General features: G+C 40.2%; 1 protein-coding gene across 1 annotated transcript; it reads right to left on the bottom strand.

The window, feature by feature from the left end:
* Positions 1-4,171: 4,171 nt before the first annotated feature.
* On the bottom strand, positions 4,172-4,897 carry LOC142841133 (protein FAM156A/FAM156B-like). Its single transcript, XM_075957880.1, has one exon. It carries the CDS (start codon positions 4,895-4,897, stop codon positions 4,484-4,486), a length of 414 nt encoding a protein of 137 aa, XP_075813995.1. The 3' UTR covers positions 4,172-4,483.
* Positions 4,898-12,126: the final 7,229 nt, after the last annotated feature.

Here is a 12,126-nt window from a genome sequence, read left to right as displayed (position 1 = left end):
TATTGGCTTGCTGTATATTGCCTTTATTAATTTTAGATATGTCTCTTGTATCACTGGCCTCTCTAAGCTCTTTTCAGGTAAGGGTGTTGGATTTTGTCAAAGGCTTTTTTAACATCTAATGAGACGATCTTTTTTTATTTTAATTTGTTTATATGAAAGCGTACATTGATGGATTTTCATATGTTGAACCATCCCTGCTTCTCTGTGGTTGAAGCCCACTTAATCATGTTGGAAAATGTTCTTGATGTGTCCTTGGATTTGGTTTTTGAGTATTTTACTGAATATTTGTGGATCAATGCTCTTGATGGAAATTGGTTTCCTTCTTTGTCTTCTAATTGGTTTGTGATGCCTCTGAAGATTTTGTTTGATTCTGAGGTTTCATTTTCAGTATTATTTCAGTTTGGGTTTGCTTAGTGATTTTACTTCTTTGTTAAGTTCTACTTTATTGTCTTGAATATTTTCAGTCTTGTATTCAAACATTTGTATTTTATGGTATTTATTAAGACATTTATTTGCATCCTCTTTAAGGTTTATGAAGATATTTATAGCTTCTGCTTTCCAGTCCTTGTCTTCTGTTTCAGCTAAATTACTTTCTTCAGGGCCTATTGCAATACAGTGGTTGGACTCTGGAGGAGGCATATCTTATCTTTTATTTTTTGTGCTTTTGCAGTTAGAGCCAGACATCTGTAGTCATAATGCTTGAAATGTTTCCTGGCAGTTTTCTGGTCTTGCTCTGTAGGTGCTCTGTTCTTTGGTTCCTGTTGCTCACTCTAGATCTTATCCACATGTGGGGGTTGTGAAGTAAGTGCCTTGTAGAGAAACATTCTTCACATTGAAAAACGTCAGAAAGGAATGGAAATGGGCTACAAAGAGGGGCTTATAACTATCAGTAAAAGTAGATTCCTGATGAAATATTGTTATACCCATAAACCTCTTTCAATGAAAACTGCACAAGTTTTTTCTTGCAGCGTGGGGAAAATTAACATGGAGAAACATGATTGGACAATGTGCAGAGAATGAGAGATTTTGGAGCACTCAGTCCAAAATGTAATGTCTTTATCACAAGCCTCTTCTCAAGGGTCAGGAAGGTATGTGGAAGAGAAGGAAAAAAGATTGTAAAGGCCAGAGACAAAGTTGACTCAATGGAAAAATTGTCTTTTTGATGAAACAGGACCAATACACCTAAGAATTCGCTGAGACTGGCAGCATGCACAAGACCTGTACAAGTTCAAACCAGACAGGGCCCCAGCATTGAGAAAGGGAATTAGACATAGCATCTCACCACTGACCATGTAACTATTTGCAGTTGATGCCTGCTGGCAAAAGAAAAACCAATTTTCTACACTGGAATGTCACTGGGTCTATCACCCACATTCCAGAGCAGACCCCAAGCTCCAGAATAGTTGGCCAGGACAAATGAATGTGGGAGGAGCTGGAGTAGGGTAAGAACATGATCAAAACATATTGTGTGGAAAAACTTTACATCAGCACAAAAAAAAAAAAACAAAAGAATACTAAAGCCTGATCTGACAGAGGCAGGCAGATCTCTGTGAGTGCAAGGCCAGCCTGGTCTACAAGACATAATTCCAGTACAGGCTCCAAAGCTACAGAGAAACCCTTTCTCGAAAAACAAGGAAACAAAGAGTCCTAAAACCTAATATAACAATATACAATGAGAAGAATAAAAACAAAAAAAAACATGAAAATTAAACAAAACAAACAAACAGTGTTAGAATATAGTGAGGGCATAGGTACTAGAGGGCAGCCCACTACTGCCACTTCCTAGACCAGGACACTTTCCAAGCGCATTCTAAACACTTATCCTTATGTGTATAGATGAGCATAGTACATCTAACCCTTCATTGAAGGGGCTTCGCTTTACAGCAGAGGGAGGCTATTACAGGAATGCACACTTGGGAAAACAGGGAGAATGATTGTGGGGGCACATCCCCAACGAATACATCAACAACACAACCCTTATACCAAAGGCTTAGGGAATATTCTGAAACATGGGGAAGAAAGATTGTAAGATCCAGAGGACCAGGACATCTGCGAAGAAGAAGTGTCTTCTATATGTGCCAGGGAGGCTGCACCCATAAAAATCTTAACACTGTGGTCACCTAAACAAGACCTACACAATGACAACATCAGTTGCCATGCCAACATGAATGGTGGAAATCTCACCAGGTCCTATACCTAAAACGAAATCACATGAGCACACACATGTCAACACTTGCATGTGTGTACATTGCACTTCGGGCTGATGAGAGAGGGGGAGTTGATTGGGGGAGGGGGGGGATATGGGAGGCGGTGGTGGGGAAGAGACAGAAATCTTTAATAAATAAATAAATTAAATAAAAAACAATGGCAAAAATGTTGCAGCAGTGAATAATATATCTTCCTTGATAGGATGCATTTTAAATTGTCTCTCTCTGTAATTGTCACTCAGCAGAGTCCAGTAAAGGGAGACATGAAATTTACAATAGCACAGCAAGTGTATGGAACCAGATTAAGGGTATGCATTGCCCCAGTGAAATGTGAGTGTGTGTGCGCATGTGTGTGTGTGTTTGTTCTACATGTATCAAACATGAATAACTTCTAATGGTTTAGTTTTGATTGTATATAACTTCATAAAGTTTGGGGATCTTTATTTGTTTCATTGACTTAATAGAGACTGAACTCAGAGCCCTCTGATGTCATGTGAACACTACAAAATTGATTTGTTTCTAAATCAAGCTTTTTATTTTCTTGAACTTCCAATATTCTAAACTTATAGAGTATACCATATGCTGCCATGTTTGTTTAGGCTCCAACAGTTACTGAAGGAAGAGGGGGCAGTATTTTTATTTGGCTAGTAAAACATTTGCATATTGGATATCTATAGCAGGTGTTGTTCCCACAGTTCATATTCTATATCCTATATTTAATATATAGGTCACAGCAGGACCCCTGAGATCCTTTCTTCTTTTTCTTTTTCTTTTACTTTTTCTTTTCTGAAGACAGGGTAACTCTGTAACAGCCTTTGTAGACCAAGTTGGCCTCGAAATCAGAGATCCTCCTGCCTCTGCCTCCTGAGTGCTGAGATTAAAGACATGTGCCATCACCACCCAGATCAGGCCTCCAGAGTTTTACAAGTGGTTTTGGTGGATGTTTAAATGAAACTAAGGAAAATCTGTAAGTGTCATGTCACCCAGAGTTTGTAGTTTAAGGTCTTTGTCCTAGTGAATGCCTCTGTCCCCCAGAGATTGTACTTTGGGATCTTTGCCCTAAAGAAAACTTCTCTCCACACAAAGCTTTGCATTCCCTGCTTATAGAAGCTTTACTTGTAGTAGCTAGCTAAAATATGGAAACCAAAATGCCCAACAAGTGAGTGGAAAAAAGAATTGAAAGCACACGCATATCATGGTATGGTACACAGCAATGAAAAGTAGTAGCAACTGAGAGGTGTGTGTGTGTGTGTGTGTGTGTGTGTGTGTGTGTGTGTGGTGCTGGAGAATAAAATCTAGGTGCCCACACATGCTGGGCAAGCAGCTTGCTCATAAGCGATATTCCCACAGAATGGAATCTTGACATATGCAATCAAGAGTATAGAATTAAGAGTACGGTGGTGAATGGAAAAGGCCAGCCCCGACCATTTTTATATGACATTGATGAAATGAAATGATAATGGAACTAGCAAACAATGCAATGGCTGTCCCAGTTGAAGCACGCTGCTGGGTGTCATCATAAAAAACCAGCATGAGTAAAATTTTTCTGACAGAAGAGATGAAACCTGAGTGCAGTGATCACTGCATGAATTTACATGCATGATACAGTGACAGAGAGGTCTAAACACCCAGTGTATCAGTGCCAGTGCCCTGCTTCCAGTCTATAACATGTATTCCAGTTGTGTAGCATGTATGGTAAACAACTGGAGGACTAATTACATAAAGAATATGTTCTGATTATTTTTAGATAAACAAGAATTATATTTCATCATATTGATATAATGGATTTGAAACAAAAATTTCATACACACACACATGCATGCACGAACGCAAACCTCAGTCAGTCCTGGTGATTCTTCTGGGTTCCAGAAGATAAAATGGAATGGACACAGTTTTGAAAACAGAAAGACATACACTCTACATCAATGTTCTACCTTTATTGGCAACAACATAAGGAAGGAGGAGTCAAAACCTGTTCAAGTTTTGGAAACAGCATCATTGGGAGTATAGAACTACTGCTGTGTGGTGGCCCTTGCCAAACAGTATCTCTTCCCAGATTGCCCCAGGGAGGATGTCAAAACTACTAAGAAAAAGGCAGCTATATTTGTGGAACAGGCTTGAAACTTGCCATCTGAAAGTATTATTGTCACCAGGCTGGATGCTGATACTCCTACTGACCATGCAACCAAAACCATATCACCCTAGGGATTGGTGATGTTGAAATGCACAATAGTGTAGGTTCTGATCTTCTTCACATGAGGATGACAATGCCAAAGTTATTCTGTCCATTTGCGGAGAACCTTTTGAAACCCCTTTTTGTTTTTTCGCTGCCAATTCAATTTGTTTTCACTTGTCTGCATTGCTTCTGGCAGAACAGGGGGCTGGGTGGAACGAGGGTTGAGTGTCAGGTTATGGAAGTCTTGTATCAGTTTTTCTGAGGAGGGTGAATGAGAGATTGCTTCTGTCCTGGTCCCCACAGAGACTCCAGACGTGGTCCCCATACAAGCTTGGCAGTAGCGGCATTCACATTTGAACATCTCCTCTTCAGCAACTCTAGGGGGAGATGATTTTCTTTTCTTTTCAGCTTGCTGAGGCAAGGGAGACCCAATACGTTTCTTTTTCTCGATTTTAACTAGTTTGGTTTTCTTCAGGGGTGATCTTGCATTCTCTGACTGCTGCTCGTTGTCCATTCTTTCAGAGAAAAAAAAAAGCACATATTAGAAACACAGAGGGTCTGTGGAAAACAGCTCTTTCTGTACACAGTCCTAGAGCACCTACCAGCACTCACAGATCACATCTCAGAAGAGGCCTTGATGGTTTGTTTCAGCAATAGAAACCGTAGTTTCTAACTACTTTGTGCAGTCATTTTTCTTTTGTTTTGTTTATGGGTACCAACCTACCAACAAGCAAACAGTGTGCTCTTTGACTTTGCAATATTGGTTTCAGCTCAGTTTTCCTTGTACTTGTTTATGTGTGCCACAAAAAACCACAGGGCAGAATTCCTTCACATGGAGCCCACAGATCACTATTTCTTAATTTAGATGCTGATGCCTCTGGGAGTGATGCTTCACATGTAGCCTCTTCTTTAACGTTTCCTTTAAGCTCTCAGTCCCTCCACATAAATGTGATTCAAGGCAGTCCTGGGGTCAGAGGAGATCTTTGACGTACCAGGGACTACAAACACACTGGCTCCTAACACTAGCACTTAAGACCTTAAGAACAGTGATACATTTGCAATCCCACTTCCTTGGGCAGGAGAACAGAAACGACCAAAGAGATCTCCCCTCATCCAACTCCAAAGGACCCCTCTCTCCATCAGCCATGGCCACATCAACCAGAGAGGATCAATGTGGGAGATTCCTGGGCACGATATGTGCTCTACATAACCTGCAGCTCAGGCCACACTTGGTTATCTCGCATCCCTTGCTGAGACAAGAGAACACCAGAGAAAAGCAAAATGAAAACCCAAGGAGGTGGTTACTGGACACAGATTGAGGTTGGCCGGCAAGTTCCATGTCTTACAGTTTTTTAGGAGCACAAGTCAGATCTTAAAGAGCACAGAATGCTGTGGACTGCCCAGCACAGAGACACAGGCCATCTTCCAATTCTGGGAAGCCTATACATGCACATAATAGCTGTAATTACTGGGGACAGAACAGGCAGAAGGGGAGTTAATATAGTGGAGTGAATTCAATGATTGTGGGGGCTATAAGGGTTTATATAACTATAATTCTTAGCCATGGGTGCATTTATGAGTACATGTTTGGGATACAGGCATGAAACGGTTGATGCCCGGAAGTAGAGCTGAGAGAATTTTAACAGATGATTTGGCTCCTGGCATGATCTCTTACCTCTATGAACTTGTTTGTCAGCTGTATTAAAGGTAATAGAGCCTACCATTCCCTGGTATAGTGCCTATGAGTGATCACACAGGGCTTGAGCACTAATGGAGTTTATTAGGAATGACAGCAGCTTCCCTTTGAAACCAGGGAAATAACTAGACTAGTATATGAAGATTTGTGATCAAAGATGCTTATGTTACCCCATCAAAATGCAAACACACAAACACACATAGACACATGCACACAAAGACACACACTCACACACTCATAAAGGAAAAAGGAATGGAAAGGCCAAGTGCAGCGCTTGGTTGAAGGAGCTAGGAAGGCTTCTACCAGGATATGTAAATCAGTCTGACAATCACGGAGATAGTTATGGAGGTGTCTCAAAACATTTACTATAGGACTTCCACATAGTCTAGCCCTAACTTAACTCATGGATTTAAAGCAAAGGAACCAAAAGCACCTTACTACAGAGATGCATGACTATCCATACAACTAACAGAACCCAAATCATGGATTCAGCCTAGGTGCCAGTTCATGGAAAAATTGATAAGGGAAATGTGGTGCCAGTACTAAAGATGGTTTCACGTGGCTGCAAAGACAGGCTGCAGTAGTTGAGGAAAGACGATGGATCTTACGGAAAATAAGCCAGGTCTGGAAAGACAAATATCCCTCATTAAAAACCACAAGGGTCAAAAATAAGCTAAAAGCCAACACATAGTATATTAAAGTTACATGAAGCAGCACTGTGGCTGTAGGAAGGAATTGGGAAAGGGAGGGGAGAAGGGATAACAGGGAGTAGTAATGGGTATGAATAGAACCAAATTATCTTATGTGCATATATGTAATTAAAACAATGAAAGCCTCCCTTTTAATGATTAATATACACTAATAAAAACTTGAAAAGACAAAGAAGCTTTTGATGGGTGGCTGGGCACTGTGTCCTCCTCGGATTATCAAATGTAGCAGGTGATGTTTGACTCCTGAATACCAAGGATCAGAACAACAAGCTTAATTGCCTTAGACTCCCAGTACCTAACACATACTTTTTTATGGGTACATGAAAGATATTTCCCACACACCCGCTGCTCCCCCAATTGAGCAAAGCATTAGGTCTCCTTTCACAGAGGGACCAGCTCTTCCAGATCCCACCTAAAGTCTTTCCTATATCCAACAGCATTTGCTATATGGTTGTAACTGCTTCTGTAATTAGCTGCCCTCCCACCATGTCAATGTCTCCCACTGCCTAGCACAGTATGTGAATGCCCTGCCCCAGATTCTGAACCTCTCCTACCTCTCCTGTACTCATTCCTCCTGATCTTGCTAATCATCCAGTCACCTTTACACCTGACCGCTCTCTTCTTTCAACTATCTGCTGAGGTAGAATATTCACAGTGAGGCTAGACCTGAGCACTTCATTTAACAGTGTGTGCTAGGCCAGAGCTGGGCATGGTGGTGCAAAGCCTTTAATCTCAGCACTCTGGAGGCAGAAGCTGGTGAACTCTGTGTTTCAGCCTAGCCTGGTCTACTGAGTGAAATCCAGGACAGTCAAGGCTATATAGACAGAATACCCTGTCTCCAAAACAAAAGAAAACGAAAGCACAACAACAAAAGTTTCTGCCCTGGCATGACAGTTCAAATAGTACAGCACTGACACACATACCTTGGCTGTAACCAACAGTTCCCAGTTTGGATTTCGAGCCTGCTCAGGAGGGAGAAATCCTGTCCGGTACTAGATTGCACAGCCTGATGGAGTCATGAATCTTGGAGGAGATTCTACAACTGCTCTTTTACTAAACCAGCATTATTCCTGACTACATTCGAAGTGTTTTCCCTCATACCCATAGATAAGTGTAGTCCTCCACCCTCACTAAGGAAATGTCACTTTGTGACAGACACAAATCAATGCAAAAAACACACTGATCAAAATGCAGAGTTCTGGCATCATTCCCTGTGAGCTCCATGAAGACCAATACTTGATGAACATAAGACATGAGATGACAGTGCCCTGGGACCCCGGATCCTCCACTCAAAAAAATCTCTACATGGGAGAAAAGCCAGGGACCCCCCTCCCCAGGTACCTTCAGCATTCCTAGAAACAGTAGGGAGCTGGTCCACTAGACAGCAATCTACCCAACCCCCAATGTGTTGTTCCATGTGAGCTCCATGGAAACCAATACTTGGTGAACCTAAGAGACATAAGAGTTAAGGAAGAGATGGGAGTGCGCCAATATAAGGACTCCTCCAACATCCTAAAAAGCAACATGACACCACCAGAACCCAGCAGACACACAACAGGAAGACTTGATCATCCTAACCCAAAAGATATAGAAGAAAATGACTTTAAATGATACTTAATGAAAATGATGGAGAACTTTAAAGAGGAAGTAAAAAAAATTCCTTAAAACAATGGAGGAGAAGACAAACAAAAAGCTGGAAGAAATGAATAAATTTCATAAAGAAACCCAAGAAAACCACAAAAAAGCAATCAAACACGTAAAGGAAACATCTCAAGATTTGAAGATTGAGATAGTGGTAATAAAGGAAACACAAACCAAGGGAACTCTGAAAAAAAATCTGGGTAAAAAAAAAACAGGAACTACAGAGACAGTTATAACCAACAGAATACAAGAGATAGAAGAAAGAATCTCAGGTGCTAAAGATTCTATTGAGGAGATAGACTCATTGGTCAAAGAAGACACTAAATCAAAAAATGTCTTAACACAAAACATCCAGGAAATCTGAGACACCATGAAAAGACCAAACCTGAGAATAATAGGGATAGAAGAAGCAGAAGAATTCTAGCTCAAAGACACGGAAAATATAATCAACAAAATTCTAGAAAAAAACATTCCCAACCTAAAAAATGATATACCTATGAAGGTACAAGAAGCTTACAGAACACCAAATAGACTGGATCAAAGAAAAAGCCCCTCACTTATAATAATCAAAAGACAAAACATACAGAACCTGTTGGAAGGAAAGAGGGTCTTTTGTTTGTCCCAGCTGCATGGTGAGCTTACACCCAAAATAACAACAGAGAAACAATATTCATTAAATTACTGCTTGGGTTGATTAGCCTTTTACGGTCTAGTTTCTTGAGTTCTTTATGTGTTTTGGAGATCAGACCTTTGTCAGTTGCGGGGTTGGTGAAGATCTTCTCCCTGTCAGTGGGTTGCCTTTCTGTCTTGGGGACAGTGTCCTCTGCTTTACAGAAGCTTCTCAGTCTCAGAAAGTCCCATTTATACAATGAGGCCCTTAATGTCTGTGCTGCTAAGGTTATAGGCAAGAAGTGGTCTCCTGTGCCCATGTGTTGTAGAGTACTTCCCACTCTCTCTTCTACCAGGTTCAGTGTGTTCAGGCTGATATTGACGTAGCAGTAAAAAACAAGGACTTCTTGAATTTTGCATGCAAATGGATGGAAATAGAAAACACTATCCTAAGTGAGGTAAGCCAGACCCAAAAAGAAGAACATGGGATGTACTCACTCATATTTGGTTTCTACCCATAAGTAAAGGACATTGAGTCCATAATTAGTGATTTTAGAGAAGCTAAATAGGAAGGAGAACCCAAAGAAAAACATATAGGCATCCTCCTGAAAATTAACCTTCATCGGGCCATGAAAGGAGACAGAGACAGAGACCCACATTGGAGCACCGGACAGAAATCTCAAGGTCCAAATCAGGAGCAGAAGGAGAGAGAGCACGAGCAAGGAACATAGGACCGCGAGGGGTGTACCCACACACTGAGACAATGGGGATGTTCTATCAGGAACTCACCAAGGCCAGCTGGCCTGGGTCTGAAAAAGCCTGGGATAAAACCGGACTCGCTGAATATAGTGGACAATAAGGACTACTGAGAACTCAAGAACAATGGCAATGGATTTTTGATCCAACTGCACGTACTGGCTTTGTGGGAGCCTAGGCAGTTTGGATGCTCACCTTACTAGACCTGGATGGAGATGGGTGGTCCTTGTACTTCCCACAGGGCAGGGAACCCTGATTGCTCTTTGGGCTGACGAGGGAGGGGAACTTGATTGGGGGAGGGGGAGGGAAATGGGAGGCAGTGGCGGGGAAGAGACAGAAATCTTTAATAAATAAATAAATTTAAAAAATAAGTAAGTTACTGCTTGGCCATTAGCTCTACCCTTCTATTGGCTAACTCTCACATCATGATTTAACACATTTCTATTAATCTGTGTTCACCACAAAGTCGTGGCTTACCAGGAAAGGTTTAGTATGTCTGACTGTGCAGCTCCATGATGGATCTCTGCTTCTGCTTTCTTCCTCTGAGCATTCAATTCTGTCTTCTCTGCCTCCCTAAGTTCTGCCCTAAAAGGCCTAGCAGTTTCTTTATTAATTACCCAATGAAAGCAACACACAAACAGAAAGACCTCTTATACCATTTCACCTTTTCTGTTTAAAAAGGAAAGGAAGGCTTTAACTTTAACGTGGTAAAATTACATATAAATAGTTATCAAGCAAGAATCACAGTTATAATATTTATATCTATTTAACTTTTATATCTTTTATCATAACAAAGGAAAACTATAACAATATATTCTTCAACTCTATGAAACACTCCAGAAGGATATAATATTACCTAAGTAAACAGGAAGTGCATTATAAACGATTTCCAAAACTCTAGAATTGACCGAGACATCTTGCTGCTTGGACAAGTTACCCAAAATTCTTATGTACTATTGGGGCATCCATCTTTGGCCTACAGGCCCATAGTGTCTATCAGACATTTCCACGAAACAGGAAATTTTAAAGATAGTTTAGTCACTTTTTTCTGTATTTTGAAGAATGTCTCAGAGGCTCTTTCATGAATCAGGAGCACCAAAGGACCATCTCACCTTTAGGCAAGTTCACCAGTCCTCTCTCTACACGTTCTTCATATTCAGTTTATATAAAAGTCCAGGCAAGAGCAGTTTCTTGCCCAAATGGCTAACCAACTATATATGGAGCCTCTTAGATGCCCATCTTCTTCTTCTAGTAGCTTTTTGCTGCTGGAAGCAGACATATCTCATTATCATGAAAAGCCCTAAGTTAGTCAAACATTTTAAATGCCGTATTCTGTAGTCTTTTAAAGATGTGAAGAATGCCTAAATATATCGCTGTATGTCTAGAAAATCTAACTAACATGACTAAAAACTTGACTATTATCAATGATTATCCATTGACAACCTATATTTCCAAATTAAGTGTTATATTTTTAAATGAATACACAATCACAATACATTAATAAAGAGCAGAAATATAGACATATAACAAGATTGACCTTAAATTTTTATCAATAAAGCAAAATCCATACCAATGCAAATTATCCATATCTATATCATATCCCCTTTTAAATGCAAAAGAATTTTTATAAACAATATTTTGGAATATGGGCATAGTTTTTTCTCTCAAAACTACTTCATACTGTATGGGGGCACTGCTATTCAGGTTTTTCATGGTGTATCCTATATTCTAGGTTCACCTCAGTCGGGAGTTGAGCAAAGTAAGTTTTTGAGGGTGTTCCCAGCAACCTTTCAGTAGGGTGTGGTCTATCAAACCATGTTTGCCTGGAGGCAATCCACAAGTTCTCATCTTCTGTGAAAACAAAAGAGGAACCTCTTTTCCAAAGCATCATATCCTTAGACCCAAATTCTGAATCATAATACCTTTATAATATACATGCTGGTTTTGCTTAGCATCCCACACAATGAAATGTCTCTCTGCACTTAGCTCCTTTACAGTCAAAAAAATTCAAAGAAAGCACAATAGTGTACAGAATTCAGACTCTTGTGAATTTTCCATTTTTACGTGGCTTATTTTTCTTTATTTTTAAACTATAGCTATCTGTATTCTGTCTCTTTAAAGACTTTACCCATGTTTTAAGCATTAACTTTATTTTATGACTTTCTGTACTCTTCTTTTCTGTCTCCCAAGCCTACTTACATTTATCTAACACTATGACCCATATAGAGTTCTTTTATGTCTGAATCCATCCTATTGCATTGTCTATAATTCTCTTCTATCTTGAAGAGCTTTTCAAATGCTAAGCAGCTTAGTTGCAGCTGCTCTGGATGT

This window comes from Microtus pennsylvanicus, chromosome X (assembly GCF_037038515.1).
Source record: "Microtus pennsylvanicus isolate mMicPen1 chromosome X, mMicPen1.hap1, whole genome shotgun sequence".
Lineage (NCBI taxonomy): Eukaryota > Metazoa > Chordata > Mammalia > Rodentia > Cricetidae > Microtus > Microtus pennsylvanicus.
This window is presented reverse-complemented; position numbering and strand designations above follow the sequence as displayed.

Bases quoted from the DNA above. Each gene is read 5' to 3' on its own strand.
- LOC142841133 (XM_075957880.1), bottom strand. From the start codon at position 4,897: ATGGACAACGAGCAGCAGTCAGAGAATGCAAGATCACCCCTGAAGAAA.